The 18,389-nt window shown below is 46.9% G+C and overlaps 3 protein-coding genes across 6 annotated transcripts; 1 reads left to right on the plus strand and 2 right to left on the minus strand.

Moving 5' to 3' along the window:
• Nucleotides 1–1,199: 1,199 nt before the first annotated feature.
• On the minus strand, nucleotides 1,200–8,207 carry OSGEP (O-sialoglycoprotein endopeptidase; the record flags this gene model as incomplete). Its single annotated transcript, XM_080708281.1, has 11 exons — nucleotides 1,200–1,295; nucleotides 1,441–1,539; nucleotides 1,624–1,699; nucleotides 1,929–2,019; nucleotides 2,141–2,206; nucleotides 2,770–2,848; nucleotides 2,986–3,035; nucleotides 3,597–3,692; nucleotides 5,769–5,944; nucleotides 6,117–6,236; nucleotides 8,093–8,207. The coding sequence occupies 11 exons, from the start codon at nucleotides 8,205–8,207 to the stop codon at nucleotides 1,256–1,258; spliced, it is 1,008 nt and encodes a 335-aa protein (XP_080564407.1). The 3' UTR covers nucleotides 1,200–1,255.
• A 515-nt stretch (nucleotides 8,208–8,722) lies between these two features.
• On the plus strand, nucleotides 8,723–11,092 carry APEX1 (apurinic/apyrimidinic endodeoxyribonuclease 1; the record flags this gene model as incomplete). The annotated part of the gene is made up of 5 exons (XM_080706830.1): nucleotides 8,723–8,801; nucleotides 9,087–9,212; nucleotides 9,556–9,743; nucleotides 10,245–10,437; nucleotides 10,575–11,092. Exons 2-5 carry the CDS (start codon nucleotides 9,155–9,157, stop codon nucleotides 11,090–11,092), a joined length of 957 nt encoding a protein of 318 aa, XP_080562956.1. The 5' UTR covers nucleotides 8,723–8,801; nucleotides 9,087–9,154.
• Nucleotides 11,093–12,137: 1,045 nt separating this feature from the next.
• On the minus strand, nucleotides 12,138–15,575 carry PIP4P1 (phosphatidylinositol-4,5-bisphosphate 4-phosphatase 1; the record flags this gene model as incomplete). 4 transcript variants are annotated; one of them, XM_080706953.1, is made up of 7 exons in its annotated part: nucleotides 12,138–12,281; nucleotides 13,078–13,168; nucleotides 13,256–13,308; nucleotides 13,483–13,588; nucleotides 14,453–14,559; nucleotides 14,924–15,114; nucleotides 15,434–15,575. In XM_080706953.1, 7 exons carry the CDS (start codon nucleotides 15,573–15,575, stop codon nucleotides 12,138–12,140), a joined length of 834 nt encoding a protein of 277 aa, XP_080563079.1. The 4 variants fall into 4 exon arrangements, with proteins under 4 accessions (XP_080563079.1, XP_080563078.1, XP_080563081.1 ...); XM_080706952.1 differs by having other exon boundaries at nucleotides 15,413–15,575; XM_080706955.1 differs by lacking the exon at nucleotides 13,483–13,588 and having other exon boundaries at nucleotides 12,170–12,281.
• Between the last annotated feature and the right edge of the window lie 2,814 nt (nucleotides 15,576–18,389).

An 18,389-nucleotide genomic window follows, 5' to 3' on the forward strand; every position in this document is an offset into this window, starting at 1 on the left:
AAAGAAAGAAACAAACCAGAACTAAAATGTAAAGGGAATTCAGAAAAGAGGCTACAGATACACAGAATTTTTTTGTGTGTGGTACTGGGGATGGAACCCAGGGGTATTCTACCTCCAAGCTACACCCCCCAGCCCTATGTTTTAGTCTTTTCTTTTTCTTTTTTTTTTTGGTGATACTGGGGTTCCTGGAAACCCTTCTACCTCTGGGTTATACTCCCAGACCTATTTCTATACTTTTTATTTGAAACAGGGTCTCTTAAGCCAGTGCGCTGGCTTCGAACCTGCACGATCCTCATCTCTGCCTCCCAAGTGCAGGGGTTACAAGCATGCACCACCACGCCTGGCTAGTCTTTTTATTTTGAAACAGGGTCTCACTGAGTTGCAAAGGGCTTAAGTAGCTGAGGCTGTCAGCAAACCACGATCCTCTGGTCTACACCTCACAAATGCTCGGATTACAAGCGTGCAGCATCACACTCAGCGTACACAGAATTTTGCTCCAGAGAATATGAGTTTCAAGAGCTGGAAGGAGGCAGGAGATGGAGACAAACATGAGGGTGGAGAGATATTGAGGTGTAAAAAGTGGTGAGTTGGTAATTTGGGACTTCTAGTGGTGATCAATACAAAATAAATAAAGAGCAAGATATAATTCTAGTAGGTGTGTAGGGAGGGAAGCGTATCTTGGGCCCCCTCAAGTCTGTCAGTGGAAATCAAGTAGGAGTTTGCAAAAGAAAATGTATGAAAGACAGGCAGTTTTACTCTTGAGTTATAATCAAGACCTATCCCCAGGCTATGATGAGTGAAGTCTTAAGTTCCTACTTCAAAGAATTTAAATGAGATGACTGTAATGCAGTCAGCACAATACCTAATAGTAAAATACTCTAGTTATGATGACACTATTGTTAAGACGTTAGGACAGCACCTGTTACTACCCCTCGCACCGGGCTCCTGGGGAGCAGCCTCCCAGGTGACTACAGCCAGCCAGGATTGCTGCCATCTCTTGCCTCCTTATCCACTGACCGCATCAATCTGAACCTACCCAGTACTAACTCTGTATTGGAACCAAACAACACGATCCAATCACAAACATACAAAACAAAAATATTTTATTACTGAGTCGGCTGGAGGTTCCGTAGGTGACCCAGGCTGGGGCATGGAGTCCGTGGCCTTGCTGAGGCTCCCACGTCACCGGAGATAAAGGGCCAGGGTCCTGTGAGCTCCACTTAGGGAACCACCTAGTCTGATTCTGTTCATCTTGTCAGTCTCTCCAGGTCACTTCTACTTCATCTGTTCGATACCTGTGGAAAAATAACAACTTGGTGGAGGAATACCCTTTAGCACTGCCTATCTTCCCTACCTTCTGCTCCTAGACTGTCTTCCCTGGTTTTCTGCCTACCTCCCTGTCTAATCCTATCTACCTTCTCAGTGTAGTGGATTGCTCACCTCTGTGTGACCCCAGAGTCACAGAGGGGAGTCCTGTGTCCAGCCTGAAACATCTCCCAGCCAGCCTGGGCTATCATGGCTCCATTGTCAATGCAGAATCTGAGAAGGAAAAGAGGTGAAACTTGTGATCTAAGAGCAGAAAAATCACAATAATGGGAGAAGAAAAATGAAAAGAGCCTTTACCTCTCATCAGTGGCAAAAAGTTGGGCTCCACGTTCTCGGCACATTGTCTCCATCATCTCCTGTAGCCTCACATTACCTACAGAGAGATGAGGTTCGAACTTGGCTTAGCTTTAGCCATCTCTCTATGGTCCGGTTGCACGCCTCATGTGCACTTAGGACAGTGAAGCTGGGGACCAGGGGCAAGGACTGGGGACACACGGTAAAATGAAACTAGTTATTTCCCCAAACGCTTAGAGATTTCAACATCAAGAGGAAGATACATAATGCCAAAATAAGAAAGAGGAACAACGTTCAATGATACATACACCCCACGCCTCCCACGATGAGGGCCTCCTGGGAGCCACAGTGCGCCATGGCTCGCTCTGTGATCTCTACCAGCATTGCAAACACGGTTTCCTAAGGAGGAAAGACAGAGCGGGACAGTCAGCGAAACATCAGAGGGACACCCAGCTAGTTCTGCTCTACTGTAATAACAGCGGCTTCTGCTCAACTCTGTTCTAGCGGCTCATTCCATTACCTGCAAGGAGAAACACAGATCCTCAGGGGTACACTCGCCTGTGGCCAGCATTCGCTGGGCTACATCCTACAAATGAAGGGGGGAAAAAAGAATGAGTGTGTCTTTGGGATTTCCCAAGAACAAAAATTAGCACACTTGAATGATCACCATGTTTTGTCACAATTCAAGTCATCAGCACATCCTGTACCGCACACCGCCCTTCACTGGCAGCTAGCTATAGGATGGGCAACGTTCATTTAAGATTAATGATCATTTCTTGAATGCTTGTCCTGGCATCCACTACCTCTTACTAATCCTACTTAATTTCTCTCCATAGCACTTAACACTATCTAACATGTAATACTTTACCTAACTCCCTCCCTTAGAATGTACAGTTCATGTTGGCAGGGATTTTCCCCTTTGGGGTGCTGCGGATAGAATCCAGGGCCTTTCAAGTGCTACAAAAGCGCTCTATCATTGAGGTACACTTCCAAAACCTGGGCAAGAATTTCTGTTTTGCTCTGGGCCATGTCCTTATTATCTAGAACCATGCTGATGCACAGAAGATATTCATAAATATTTGGTGAGCAGAATAGATATGCTGTTTTAAAAGTGTCCAGTGCTCCCATCTCCTTACCTCTCATACTCACCTCAATGAATGACAGAATCCCTGAAAATGAGACATCCATGCCCTTTACAGTGTACGGCAGCTCAATGAGCTTCTTGCCTCTGTGTAGGAGTGAACAGAGGCACTAAGCCTACAGCCAGCTGGCTGCTCCCAAATCCTCCCAACCCTCATTGCTCTATGTTCAGGGAAATCCTCAAAGTCCTAACAGCCAGACTTCGTCCACCTTATGGCCTCTTACCGCTTTGCCATCTGTTCAATGTTGTAGCCTGGACTTGGGTTATTGGAAATCTAGCAGAAGAAAAAAATTAGAATTAGATAACTATACAAAAATTAAATGTACAATTTAAAATATATATCCATATATTGTACATATATGGGTAGAGTCACCATTCTGAGGTACTTCACCATACCAAGGTCAAGAAAAGTTATCAATACATATACTGTTTGGTACTAGGAATTGAGCCCAGGGGTGTTCTACCTTCGAGATACCTCCTAGACCTATTTTATTTTCTATTTTGAAAGTGTTTCACGAAGTTGCTGAGGCTGGCCTCAAACCTTCAGTTCTCCTGTCTCAGCCTCCCCAAATACCTTTAAAGGTGTGCACCACTATACCTGGCTCAATACATAGTTTTAAAAGCTAATATGTTTATAATAAAGTATATATACATGACAAATGGGTTCATTAAATACAAAGTGCCTATTTATACAATCATAAAAAAGGAAGTCATAAACAGAAGATGAAGTCAGATATGCAAAGTATGAGAAGCTACTCACTACTTCCTCCCTCCATTCCTATTGTGCCCCCAAATCTGCCCATATCCTTTGCCCTCTGCGGCCTCAATGGCTTACCTTCAGCACTCGAGCAAAACGATCCAGACAGTTGCCCACAGCAATATCGATGGTTTCCCCAAATATTCGGTAACGATGTTCTGAGTAGGCAATCACCTAAGGGCGATGAGGAGGTCCATGAAATCTCAAGTCTGTAAAGAGGAGTATTGGCTTTGGGGTAGAATATAGCAGCATACCAATATGGCTATTAGAGTTTCCAATAAGAAATAAAATGCTTTCCCAAACACTGAATGCGTATTTTTGCGTGTGTGTGTGTGTGTGTGTGTGTGTGTGTGTGTGTGTGTGTGTAACTGGGTATTCTACCTCTGAGCTACATCCCCAGCCCTATGTTTTTATTATTTATTTTGAACCAGCATCTCACTAAATTGTGGAAGGCCTCACTAAGTAGCTGAGGCTGTCCACAAACCTGCAATCCTCCTGTCTCAGCCTCCCAAGTACTGAGATTAAAAGTGTATACCACCATGCCTGGATTCTGAATTGGTAATTTTTATATAAATCTTATCTGAGAAGCCTAAATGCCCTGAAACTCCCCAGAACAGATTTCTGATCTACAGAAGGTAGCCTAGTGACCTATCACTACAGTTTGGGCAGGCGCAAACTGTCATTTGTCCCTTAGAAGCAATCTTTTTTTTTTTTTGGTGGTACTAGGGGTGGAACCCAGGGGCTTTTCTACCTCCAGGCTATACTCCCAGACCTATTTTATATTTTTATTTGGAAATAGAGTCTCACTAAATTGCTAAAGCCTCACTAAGTAGCTGAGGCTGGCTTTGAACCTGTGTGATCCTCCTGTCTCAGCCTCCCAAGCACAGGGATTACAAGTGTGTGCCACCACACCCGGCTTCTAGAAGCAATATTGATGTTAACTAGAGAACAAGTTTTCCTGCTTAGAGGCAGGAAACAGGAATCCTACCAGTGCAGTAAAATTAGGATATAAGAGAATAGGTAGAATTAACTCAAAAATCTCATATAGGCTAAGGCCCATCTAACACCAATGGCAATCAACTTCTGTTCAATCTTCACATGTAAGCAACTTTGAGCATAAAGATACTTATTACCTCTTGACACATATGGATTCCTGGGGGAAACAAAGTACCTGGATCTATAAAGTGCTTTTTTAAAAGTTTTGTAGCCGGGCATGCAACCTCAGCTAATTAGTGAGACCCTTTGCAACTCAGTGAGACCCATGTTTCAAAATAAAGAATAAAAAATAGGCTGTAGGGTGTCGCTTGGAGGTAGAATGCCCCTGAGTTCCATCACCAGTACCAAAAAGAAAAAAAAGTTTTGTAATTTTTTTTACACTCATAGAATAACAAATTCCACATCCTTATCCCCAGTAACATTTAACATTACACATAGTTATCCTAAAGAAAAAATCAGGTACTGTTCCTTAAATTTAATCGCTAAGGTTGATTTCAAAAATAAGCTTTAGCCAGGAGCAAGCGTGCACACCTATAATCCCAGTACTTGGGAGGCAAAGACAGAAGAATCACAGATTTACAGCCTCACAACTTAGCAAGGCTCTTTGTAACTTAGTGAGACTCTATTTCAAAACTAAAAAATAATAATAATAAAAATAATAAATAAATAAATGGGACTGGGGTTACAGCTCAGAGGTAGAACACCCCTGAGTTCAATCCCCAGTAGCACTCCACAAAAAAGAGCTTAAAAAAAAAAAAAAAAAAGAAAGTCTTGCTTGTGGGCATGGTGGCGCACGCTTGTAATCCCTGTGCTTGTGAGGCAGACACAGGAGGATCATACAGGTTCGAAGCCAGCCTCACTGGCTTAAGAGACCCTGTTTCCAAATAAAATATAAAAAGGTCTGGGAGTGTAGCCCAGAGGTAGAAGGGTTCCACCCCCAGTATCTCACTCACACACACACACACACACACACACACACACACACACACACACAATATATATATATATATATATATATATGCTCTTCCTTTTTCAATTAGAAATTCCTTATTTCTATAATCACATATATAAAAGTTACCTAATGTTTTCTTTGTCCTATTCAAATGCATGCATAGTCACAAACTCTGTGGTGAGATTTCTATAATACTCACAGTTCCATCTTTGTTCTTGCAATTCCAACAACTCAGGAAGAACAAGGAAGGTGCTTCTGAATGCTTCAGAAATGACAATGGAAAGGCAGAGTACTCTATATACCTGAGTATTTCCTCCGCTGACGTACAGCACAGTTGGGCTGGTGGCTCCAGTTATGAGGCGGCCCATTTCAATGTGACCTATACAGTGGTTCACACCAATCAATGGCTTATTCCACAGCTGGGCCACAGTACGGGCCACAATAGCCACAGAAACCAATGGGGCACCCATGCCAGGACCTAAGGGGACAAATCTGGGAGTTAGAATCCTAGAATTAGAAAAACAGTGAAGGAAGTAGGAAATGTGAGAGCACACAGGGAGAGTAGCAATGGCAGAGGCAAGGTGTAGCTGCTTTAACTTGGCCAGGCTCTAGGACTACCCCTCCAATGCTGACCACTCTCCTAGTCTTACCTTTAGTGTAAGCAATGCAATCAATATTCTGGGAGGTTAATCCAGATTCTGTTAGTGCCTCCTGCAGGAGGTCTAGGATAACAGCTCGGTGGTGCCTGGCAGTATCACCTGGAAGGAATCCTAAGAAACAGACACAGGTCAAAGGTCAAAGGGTTTTTCTGTAGCAAAGGTAGGTAGAAAAAACAAAACCACAGGTTTTAATAATATAGGAAGAATCCTTTCATCCCCTGACATTTTTAGACATTCACTTTCCAGCCTCTACACAGGCTGTTTAGCTTTCTTGGGCCAGGTGCAGTGATGCATGCTTATAATCCCAGTACTTGGGAGGCTGAGTCAAGAGGATAGCAGGTCTGAGGGCAGCCTCACCAACTCAATAAGACCCTCAGCAGCCTGAGGAAACCTGTTTAAAAATAAAAGTTAAAAGAACTGGGGGTAATCCCTGCGCTTAGGAGGCTGAGACAGGAGGATCGCACAGGTTCAAAGCCAGCCTCAGCTGGCTTAAGAGATCCTGTTTCCAAATAAAATATAAAATAGGTCTGGAAGTGTAGCTTGGAGGTAGAAGGCCCCTGGGTTCCATCCCCAGTACCACTCAAAAAAAAAAAAAGAAAAAAAAAAAAGAGCTGGGAGTTTACCTTGGAGGTAAAATACCCCTGGGTTCAATCCCAAATACAAGAAGAAGAAGAAGAAAAAAAACTTCATACTATATAACTGTCACTCAGCCTTTGGGATTCAAGTAATTCCCACCTCATACTCTTTGATGGCCTCCCCTAAAGACCCCTACATATAATTGCATATGTACTTGTATGTGTGTGAGACACACACTGGAGATTGAACCCAGAGGCATTCTACCTCTGAGCTACAGCCCCAGACCTTTTAATTTTTATTTTGACACAGGGTCTAAGTTGCTGAAGCTTGACTTAAACCTGAGATCCTCCTGTCTCAGCCTCCCAAGTAAAGGGATTACAGGCATGCACCACCATGCCTGGACATTACTGTATTTGACACATAGCAATTACAGCACTGTAATTACCTGTATTTTCCCTGATTTAACCACAAGTATCTCAGAACACTGGCCATTTTATTTACCTTTGTATTTCCAGTGCTCAAGTGCCTAGAAGAGTTAGTAGTAAGCACACAGATTAATCTATCACAACATCACGTGGTCAGAGACTTTTCAGGTATGTGCAAAAAAGCTGCCCACTCCTATATGTGCAAGTGTTTTGGGGACGATTAGAAAAAAAATATAATACTTTACAAGTAATGTTAACTAAAGGTTATGATGCGTGTAGTACTTTCATTTCCTTTTCAAGACCTGGTAATAGTTATATTTCCCATTTTACGAGTAAACAACAGGCCTGTAGTGGTGGCGCACTTGTAATCCCAGTACTTGGGAAGCTGAGACAGGAGGATCTCAGGTTCCCAAACAGCCTCAGTAACTTAGAAAAGCCCTTAAGCAGCTTAGTGAGACCCTATTTCCAAATTAGAAATAAAATGGGACCGGAGAATGTAGCTCAAAGGTAGAATGTTCCTGGATTGAATCCCCAATACCAATAAGCAAATGAAAGAATGAATGAATAAATAGTAAAGAACAGATGTCTAAAATATTGAATACGAATATTACAAAGACAGGCAGGCAGTTCTGTCTAACATCTAAGCTAGGAGTCTTTCCTCTCTCATTTCTCTCCTTCTCATTCTAGAATATTTTATTCCATCTCTAGGATCCGCTACAGTCTAAAAATGTGCTTCTGTTCTGACTCCACAGCAGGCTCAAAGCAACTGTTTTTGAAAGTTCGGCACGTAAAAGACTCAACATTCAATAAATTCCGGACGAACCCAAAATATCCAGGTTCAAAAGCCTACGAAAACCTCAGACCCGCATTAAAAGCTGTCAAAGCTGATTGGGCGCACCACGCCTCACCCAAGTGTGTATAGGAAGCTGGAAAGTGATCCGCGCAGAGCGGCGCCGCAGGACTCACCTGTGCCCGGGGGCGTGATGTACGTTCGCCGCGGGTTCGCCAGCACCTGGCCATCCCGCACCACTCCCACGCCTATCTTGTTGGCGCTGCCTTCAAAGCCCAGCACCGTGGGCATGGTGGAGTCCTGGAGGAAACTCCTGCAGGCTCGTAGTAACCGCGGAGGGGTGGAGGCCCTCGCCAACTCGCGCCGAGCGGAAGAATGCGGCACGCTGAAGAAGAGAAGCGGCGGGGCGCGGAGACGGGGCCGCCAGCATCGCCGCGACGAGCGCCCGAGAGGGCTGCGGCGACCCGCCGGCGCCCAGCGCGCCGCGGCCGGCGAGGCCCCTCCGGAAGCTGTCTTCTTATCTGCCGGGGACGCCGGGCTGGGCTCTGCGCCTTACAGCCCTCTGCGTTCCCCGCCTCTCTCCCGCGGCCCCTCCTAGCCTTCTTCACTGATTTCTTCTCTCTTGCACAGCGTTAGGATCTTCGGACAGGGTGACAGAATGAGTCCCGAATCTGGCAAAACGTTAAACAGCCCGAGAATGCAGCGTTGGGTCCTCCTGTTTGGGGAGGAGCTAGAAGGGGGCGGGCGCTTCGCTGTCACGTGGTATTAGTCAGACCAATCACTCGCATCTCTGGCCATGTGACCACGCCAGTTACCCACGTGGGCGCACAGTGTGCTCCATTCTTTGTGCTGGGGTGAGGAGGAACCAGGTTGGAAGCAAAGCAGGTTAGTATATGGCTGCTGTCCTTGTAGGGGGTTCGTAGGCTGCCGCCCAGCAACCCCCACTCAGGACTCTTAAATTAGGTCGTCAATGGTCTGGGGGGCAAATCTTGCGAGGAATATACAAGGCGCTCCGAAATGATCTAATGTGGGTGAGGGGCACGATGCATGGAGGCGGGGGAAGGAGTCGGGAGAAAACGCAGCTTGAAAGGCGGGACTTAGTACGAGGACACCCGCGGGAGGAGCCTCACCCCAGCCTTACCTGATTTCACTAGTTCTTTGCGTCTGTAGGCAACGCGGTAAAAATTTTGTTTCGGTGGGCGACGTGGTACTGGTGCCGGAGGCCATTTGTTGCAGGAATGCCAAAGCGTGGGAAAAAGGGAGCGGTGGCTGAAGACGGGGAAGAGCCCAAGACGGGTAAGAGAATGAAATAAGTCTTCCTCCCCACAAACTAGGGTGAGGTGCTTCTGAGTTCTTCTGTGAAAGGTAAATATGGACCGATCATGTTTTTGCAGGAGTTTGTTGAGAAGTCAGGGCCACTACCGATTCTCCGTGGGGCCATAGTTAACCTTTGTAAATTTTTGTTTCTAAGTCTTTGAGACTCTTTCTGTCCTGTTGAGGGGCTCCCTACATCTTTCTGTTTAAGCCTCCCAAGTACTGGAATTCTAGTAGGCATGCACTTACCGTGCCTGGTCCATAGTTAATTTACAGTGGAGGTTGAAAACCGCCAACTTTAATCATAATGTTACTCATTTCATAGAGCCAGAGGCCAAGAAGAGTAAAGCAGGAGCAAAGAAAAACGAAAAAGAGGCAGCAGGAGAGGGGCCAATCCTGTATGAGGACCCGCCAGATCAGAAAACCTCACCCAGTGGCAAATCTGCCACACTCAAGATCTGCTCCTGGAATGTGGATGGGCTTCGGGCCTGGATTAAGAAGAAAGGTTTAGATGTGAGTGGGATTCAGGGAGGGGAAAGACATACAATTTTGAATGATCTTGCAGTTTAGCCGCTTTCCCTCATTTTCACCTCTAGGATGTGCTACTTTCTTCTAGCATGTAGTTTTCTGGGGGTTTCACCAAGTCTTGCCTCAGTGTCCATTCCTTCAATTCCATTGCCATTGCCTTGTTTCACATCTTTTCCTCTTCCCCAGAATGTTGCAAAAACCTCGGTACTGGACTCCCTTTATCTCCAGAATATTCTCCAATAACAAGCACTTAATCTTCACCAGCTATCCACTCCCTATATGTCTCCTTACTTCAACATGCAAGAATTGTTATTTTTCTCCGTTAGTTGTTAAGTTACATAATGTGTAATAGTTTATTAAGTATAATGTTGTTTGATAGTTGAACTACTGTGCTGGAGGATTGTCTGTATCTGGGTATAGCTAGTATATAGTACATAGATTGTTCAGTAAATATTTGCTGAGTTGACAATAGCTTTTCCCTTACAGTGGGTAAAGGAAGAAGCCCCAGATATCTTGTGCCTCCAGGAAACCAAATGTTCAGAGAACAAACTACCACCTGAACTTCAAGAACTGTCCGGGCTATCCCATCAGTACTGGTCAGCTCCTTCAGACAAGGAAGGATACAGTGGTGTGGGTCTACTTTCCCGTCAGTGCCCCCTCAAAGTCTCTTATGGCATTGGTGAGACCCTATTGATTCCTTAATGCCCAAACTCTTCCAATCAATGGTTAATACTCCATCCCTGCATCATTGTTTACTCTGTGTTCTCTACTTTACAGTTTTGTGTGCTGATTGCCGATTCTGTGTTGTTTCTGTAGGTGAAGAGGAACATGATCAGGAAGGCCGGGTGATAGTGGCCGAATATGACACATTCGTGCTGGTAACTGCCTATGTACCTAACGCAGGCCGGGGTCTGGTAAGACTGGAGTACCGGCAGCGCTGGGATGAAGCTTTTCGCAAGTTCCTGAAGGACTTGGCCTCCCGCAAGCCTCTTGTGCTCTGTGGGGACCTCAATGTGGCTCATGAAGAAATTGACCTTCGTAACCCCAAGGGAAACAAAAAGAATGCTGGTTTCACTCCACAAGAACGCCAAGGCTTTGGTGAATTGCTGCAGGCTGTGCCACTGGCCGATAGCTTTCGGCACCTCTACCCCAGCACTGCCTATGCCTACACCTTCTGGACTTACATGATGAATGCTCGCTCCAAGAATGTTGGTTGGCGCCTTGATTACTTTTTGTTGTCCCATTCTCTCTTACCTGCATTATGTGACAGCAAGATCCGTTCCAAGGCCCTGGGCAGTGATCACTGTCCCATCACCCTGTACCTAGCACTGTGACAACTCCCTGGAATCACTTCTAAGCTTCAGAAATAGTTCCCCACCCCCAGGTATTTCTTTAATAGCTCTCTAGAGAAATCCACACTTTCTCTTCTGTAAGAAAATGGATCTTCAACCAGGCTACTATGACGGATAAAGGTTCAAGTCCGAAGCTTTTGTTCTGTGGAAACCCCCCTCTTTTTCTTTAAAAAAAAAGAGAAGCCATTAAACAAAAAGCTACTGATGACTTCCTTTTAACTATATGAAAATAAAAGGCCATAGTTTCATCATTGCTGTGTCTGTATTTTAACTCTGCAGAGCTATAAAATCCATCTTTTCATACATACAAGTTAACAACTGGAAAAGTTTAGAGTTGTGACCTTATTTATTTACAAGCACAGGATAAATCCCTAACCTCCCCCAAGACAAAGCAACCCTACCCAGGCCCAGTTAAATACTGCAACTGGGGGGCAAGGAAGGTTGGAAGAAGGACTTAAGGGAAATATGGGACTGAGGAAACACCCCACATTAAATAGTTATATATACATCAGTTCCTGTGGTTCTGTACAGAGCAGCGGCTGGCCCTACCCCCACAGGACACAAAGTTGGAGAGGAGGCTGAGGGTATTGAGGCTAGAGCCAGCCCCTGGTGAAGTGCAATAGCAGCAGCAAGGTCCTAAAGGTGCACAAGAAGGAGGGGGAACCCCCAGGGCTACCCACCCCCACCCTGCCCTGGAATGTGTAAGGGACAGGAACAGCTCTCAGGGAGCACATAGGAAGGACAAGGCTAGAACCGTCTCCAGGATCCAGGATTAGGAGCGATACTTTGCCTACTCCACCCTAAACACAGCAACCCTTGGAGGGAAGCAGATGGTCAGCAGGGTCTGACCCACCCCTCCGAACCTAAGTGAGGGCCTGGTTCCTTCCTACCTCTCCCCAGGGAAAAGGAAGGTAGCTGCTTGGCTTCCTCACAGAAGCCCAGGGAGCCCTTTACCCCAGGCTCCCTATGTAGTGTCACTGTCCCCACCAGGGAGGGGCCAGGCACAGTCTCTGGATCATCCAGGGGCTCAGGAGAAGTTCTGGACAGGGTGGCTGACCTTCATACAGGCCCAATAGAGGGCCCGGCCCAAACACAGCACAGCCAACAGGATGACAAATGCCCAGGCTGCATAGATACCTCCATATCGCCGTGCGTGCTTCCATGTGCCAAACTGGTGAAGAGGAGGAAACAACAAGATAAGGTTACTGTTGATAACTCACTACTTCCTAGACACCCTAGGAACAGCAAGAACCCAAGCTTCAGTCTGTTCCCTATCCTGTAACCATCTTCAGGGACCTATCAAAAGGCCAGGTGTTCAGCTCCCTTTCCCCAGGCTGGAAAATATACCATCCCAGACATCTTTCAGTATTTCTTACACCGGACACCTGAGCTGAGCTTCCTAACAGCCCCTCAGAGCCACTTCTCTATTATCCTAACCTCAATAGAGGACAGCTACTTTTTTACTCGTTCAGTAACGATAAAGACTATCAGTCACCTTCAACTTTAGCTCATCTATGCCTTAAAATACTGCAGTTATCGGACGTGTGGAGCACACCTGTGATCCCAGTACTTGGGAGGCCGAGACAAAAGATCAGAGGTTCGAGGACAGCCTCAGCAACTTAACCCTCATCAACCTAGTGAGACCCTGTTTCAAAATAAAATAGGGCTGGAGGTACAGCTCAGAAATAGAATGCCCATCTCCAGTACCCACCCACCCACAGCCAGGTGTGATGGCACATGCTTGTAATCCTCCTACCTGGGAGGCTGAGATAGGAGGATCGCAAGACCTTGTTTCAAAATAAAAATAAAACAGAACTGAAGGTGTAGCTCAGAGGTAGAATGGCTCTCGGTTCAATTGCCAGTAGCAAGAAAAAAACAACTCTGCGGTTTCTTTTTTTCTAGGATACCAATTTCCTAAATCTTAGCCTATGAGGAAGCTGACAAAGGGCTGGGTCAAGATTACTCACAGCAAGGCCAGTAGCAGTGACTGCCAAGAGTAAGCCAAGCAAGAAGCAACAGATACATCTTTTCCGGGGATATCTGCGCCCAATAGATGACCTGCAGAAGGCAGGCAGAATAAAACAACAGCCTGTTGTTTTTATTCCACACATCATCCAATTACTAGCTCAGTCCCTAATCACTTACACTTTTCTGCAGTGAGGGCAACGTGCCAAGGTTCGGTCAGTGAACTCTGTCCACTATGGAGAAAGAAAAAGAAATTAATTACAGAAGGAAGGACCTCTTCAGTGAGAACCCTGGGGCAAGGGAGGATGAGAAATGTATCGCTACAGGACAGACCCTTTCAGGATTCATTATCATTATGCCAATTCTTCCCCCAGGGTTTCCCAATACCAGGGGCAGGCTTCTCTTACCAGAAATGTATTTTTGCAATGTCCACAGATGACCCTGACACCTATTGGTTGTGGATCTGGACTTGAAGGTCCTGGATGCACGGGACCAAGGTTAATGATTCTTTTGCTATAGGGAAAAAAAGACTACGTGAAAGAGATTTTTAATCCTAAGAATTTCCACACTGTCCCTCCTTCACATTCCCCACTCCCTGCCTCTTTATCAAGTTCTTCTTCTATACATCTAAGATAAATATGCCTCTCAACTCTATCCCAGGGAATCCTTGAGGAAGACCACTTCATACACTCCAATTCCCCTTTAACCTCAGGATAATTTGTCCAGCCCCAAAGCTCTTCATTCTCCTAAAGAACACCATTTCATCCCAATCTTTTTTTTTTTTTTTTTTGGTGGTACTAAGGGTGGAACCCAGAGGCTTTCTACCTCCGGGCTATACTCCCAGACCTTTCTTTTATATTTTATTTGGAAACAGGGTCTCACTAAGTTGCTGAAAGCCTCGCTCAGTAGGTGAAGCTGGCTTCGAACCCGTGCGATCCTCCTGTCTCAGCCTCCCAAGCGCGGGGATTACAAGCATGCGCCACCACGCCCGGCTCATCCCAATCTTTTTATTGAGAAATGAGGAAGATAGCTATACCATTCTTAGGGCACAATGCTTAAAAAGCGATTTCTCTTCTTTTTTTTTATGTGCAGTACTATGGATGGAACCCAGGGATATTCTAACTCTGAGCTCCACCTCCAGCCCTAGTTTTTATTCTTTACTTTGAAACAAGGTCTCACTGAGTTGCAAAGGGCCTCACTAAGTAGCTGAGGCTGTCTGCGAACCGCGATCCTCCTGTCTCAGCCTCCCAAATGCTGGGATTACAAGCAAGTGCCACCATGCCTAGCTATTCTTTTTTATTCTCTATAAACAATCATTCTTTCTTGCCTTCTCAATTTGCCCTACTTATTACCCCTTCCCCACCTTAGGCCTCTTACCAGTAGGGCCGAGGACAGGCAATCCGCTGGGAAGTCACTTTGCAGATAAGGAGACAGTTACAGGGGCATCGGACATATTTTTTCCCTGGGGGTGCATTCTTGATTGGCTAGAGAATAATGAGGACATCAGCAAGCAAACCTCTAATCCCAATCCCTTCCAATTCCCTCCAAGAATACTTTCTGAGAAGAGATCAGATAGATAAGGTCCTAGCCAGTAAAGGGAAATGAAAAAGACGAATGACATCTGCGAATGAGAACCACACTTAGGTGTTCAAGCTGCGTGAAAGTGAGGAATGGCGAACATTTGCTATGGTGAATGGCTTCTGGGGAAACTGTTACGTGAGACTACTGGAACTGAAACTCGGTTGCATGATGAGCCTTCAGCCAATGCCTAAAGCCAGGCATCTAGAATCAAGAGATCAGAAAGAGGATCCGGGAAACAGGCCCGTTTTGCAGCCCTGTGTAACTCACGGTGGCTTCGTTGCAGACACCACATTTGACTACATGCTGATGCATCTTGCCTTCCACGTTGATGAAAGACTGGCAGACTCGGCAGGTGATCATGGGGGCGTTCCCACTGTCCGGGCTGGTCAGGGGTGAGTAGGGGGGTGGGTCCTCCCCAGGCAACACGGCTGGATGCCCCTCAGGAAACGAAGGAAATGCTGAAGAGGAACCAAATAAAAAGAAGGGCTGGGATCTCTTGGCCACACACCCCACTGGGGTAGAGAACTTTCTCTGATCTTCAACCCCTCTGACCGAACTCGGAGGGCTTCTCAAGATCCGCGTTTCGATCTCCTTGCTCAGAATCCCGTTCGGTTCCCAGGCTCTGCCGAGATTGCAGCGCCAAGGGAGCCTCGCCGCTCACAGGTGCACCAGCCGCGCACCTGGCGCTCGGCCCCGCCTCCGCCCGGCCCCGCCCCTCCGGCGCCCCCGGGACACCTCGGGCCCGCCCCGGCTTACCCTGGGGCGGGGCATGTTTACCGGCTCCATACGGTGGTGCGGAGGGGGTCAGGCCTCCGCCGGGCCCAGCCCCACTTCCACCCGGCCCCGCTAAACCGTTGCCGCCGGCGCCACTGTCGGCGGGCTCGGACAGCAGCGGGGAACGCTCTCCATCTGCGGCCATGGCCGCCACCGCCTCCCGCCGGGGTCAGCGATCCGGCTCCTTCGCCGCCGCCGCCGCCGCCGCCGCCGCCGCCGCCGCCGCCGCCGCTACCGGGTCCCCAGGGCGCCTGCGCGCCGCGCGCCCAGCTCACCCCGCAGCCAGTGGCCGGTCCCGCCCCGGTCCGTCCCGCGGCACGTGATAGGCTGTCCCCGCCCCCGCCGTGCTGTCATTGGTGGAGGTAAACCAATTCCCGGTCAGTGAAGGCAGTGCTCCTTTTCCACTGGGAAGCGTCGGGGCAACGTCACTGCCACATGACCCATCATCAGCGGCTGAGTTTGCAAAAACTGCACGTGACTGGAGGTTCTGCGAGCCATTGGAAGCGTGGCCCATCGCGCTACCTCCAGGCCAGGGGGTGGGGCTGGGCTGCATCTGCGCCCGGGTCACGTGCTCCACGGAGCCGCACGCCCAGGGGTGAGTGCGTACTGTGCTTCTCATTGGTCCAAAGGCGCCACTATAAAGTAAGCTTCGCGTTATAATTGGCCTCCCATTGGCTGATGGCTTCCTTTCCCTCATCCTGTGATCGTTGACACATAGTTTGATTGGCCCAAACTTAGCGCCAGAACTTCAGGGGCGTGGCCCAGGCACTTTAAGGGGAGGGGAAATAAAGAAGTGCCAAAGTTTGGCTCTTCAGAGCAGCCGGCTGAGGAGCCAGAGGCAACGTTACCCGCTGTGGCACCTTCCAAAAGCCAGGGTAGCAGTCGGCCGCCCTGGCATTGGCCTGTAGTCCCAGCTACTGGGGAGGCTGGGGCAGGGTCCCACAAGTTCAAGGGCAGCTTTGGCAATTTAGAGAAACCCTGTCTCAAAATAAAAGGGCCGGGGGTTGGGGTAGCTCAGTGGTAGAGCTCTTATATCGTTCGAGAGGCCTCAATCCCGTGTGTCTGTCTGTCTGTCTGTCTGTCTTGGGTGTATCAGATGTGAGAGGAGGGAGGATAACAATGTATTAGTAAGAAATTGTTTAAGAAATTAAGGATTATCTCCAGCCGTTATCGCGGGAGTCACTCAGAGGACAGAAGAATGCTTTCCCTACAGACTACCCACTTTCCTCGGCCCAGGGGTGTAGCTAGAACATTTGTAGAGCTATCACCTAGATGCACCAGGTCCTAGGTTCCGCGAATGCCGCCACCACTGCGATGAAAACTCATTGTTTTACCAATTTTGTGATAAAATTTTTTTTAAATCCTTGGATATGTGCATCATGTGTTTATTTATTGCATTAGCCAATAAAATCCAAAGATATTTTAATCCCAATGTTTGGCAGATAAAGACAGGAAATTTAACCATGCGTGGATGCTAATGAGGGTTATTCTAATAGGTGTTAACGAGCACCTTGAGCCTTAAGACATTTAAACATACCCTTTTCTGTTCATCCATATTTATCCATGCTCAACTTTCACGGCAAAGGAGATAAGATCGCTCCTTTTCAAACATATCAAAATATGGACATGGTGGCTCGCATGTGTATTTCCAGTAAGTACTTAGAAGGCTGAGATTGGAGGATTGCAGGTTCCAGGCCAACCTCAAAAATTTAGTGAGACCCTGTTTCAGAATAAAAAAATAAAATAGGGTTGGGAATGTGGTTCATATCTAGAATGCTATGATAGTAGAGTATCATAGTAAGATACTCTACTACATGGATGCCCCATGATCAAATGTACAGGGTTCTGCCCTCCCAAACTGAAGGAAACTTTTTTTTTTAATTGTTCCAACTTTGTTGGGTGTTTCAGAATAGAATAGGGACTAAAGGTGATCAACTCTTTGTCCTGAGAAATATGATTTGGGAAGTCTTCCTAAATTATGTAAATGAGCTGGACATGGTGACACATGTTTGTAATCCCAGCATTCCGGAGACTGAGGTTGAAGGATCACAGTTCGCGGACAGCCTCAGCTACTTAGCAAGACCTTGTTTCAAAATAAAGAATAAAAAATTGGCTGGGGGTGTAGCTTGGAGGTCAAATGCCCCTGGATTCCATCCCCAGATCTGCAAAAAAATTTAAAAAAAATTAAAAACTAATTGATAAGTTGGGTCCTGCACTCATGTGACTTTGTGTCACATGACCTCTGCAGGGCAAGGGAGGGGCTGAAACCCCCTCGAGAATTGGGCGTTCCCGCGAGTAAACCCTCCTCTTGCGAGATGCATACCTTGAAAAGGAGAGCCCGCGTCCTCAAGCTTCGGACAGGCGCGCGGGCCCCACGGTGCCTCGCCCTGATCCCCGGGAGAGCCGTGCCACTAAAACTTTACATGCCATGTGTACCGGATCTCTCTCGTGTTTTTCACACTCCGCCGTACACACATTATTTTTATTTTACTCGCATTAATTTTTTATTTTACTTATCACTAATTATGTAAATGTAGAATGAGCTGAGTTTTGCAGTTACTGAAATGTTCTCATAGCAAGTACAGGATAAGAAGGGCCACAGTAATAGAAGAACATACTGAGAGGTTACAGGGAGATATTTAGTTCTGAAATCACGACCTTAGGAAATGTCTGATTGCTCAGAAGGGCGATATTAGTGCAGGTCTATAACATTTGGGTCTCTGAGAGTAGTATGTCAATGAAAAACCCCTCAGATGAGGGTCCTACCTTTCCTGTTCCCAGACAGCAAAGCAGAGCCCTGGGGATCTCTCAGTAAGCAAAGGCATAGCCCAGCAGCAGCAGCAGCGTCTCCTGTGACCTTTATGGGACCCTGAACCACACCTAGGTTTCCTCCAAGTCATCGCCTGAGAAGTAACAGGGAATTGAAAAATCAGTGAATAACCAGTTTGTCTAAAACCTC

The sequence above is a fragment of the Muscardinus avellanarius genome (genome assembly GCF_963383645.1).
Source record: "Muscardinus avellanarius genome assembly, chromosome: 12".
In the NCBI taxonomy this organism is placed as follows: Eukaryota; Metazoa; Chordata; class Mammalia; order Rodentia; family Gliridae; genus Muscardinus; species Muscardinus avellanarius.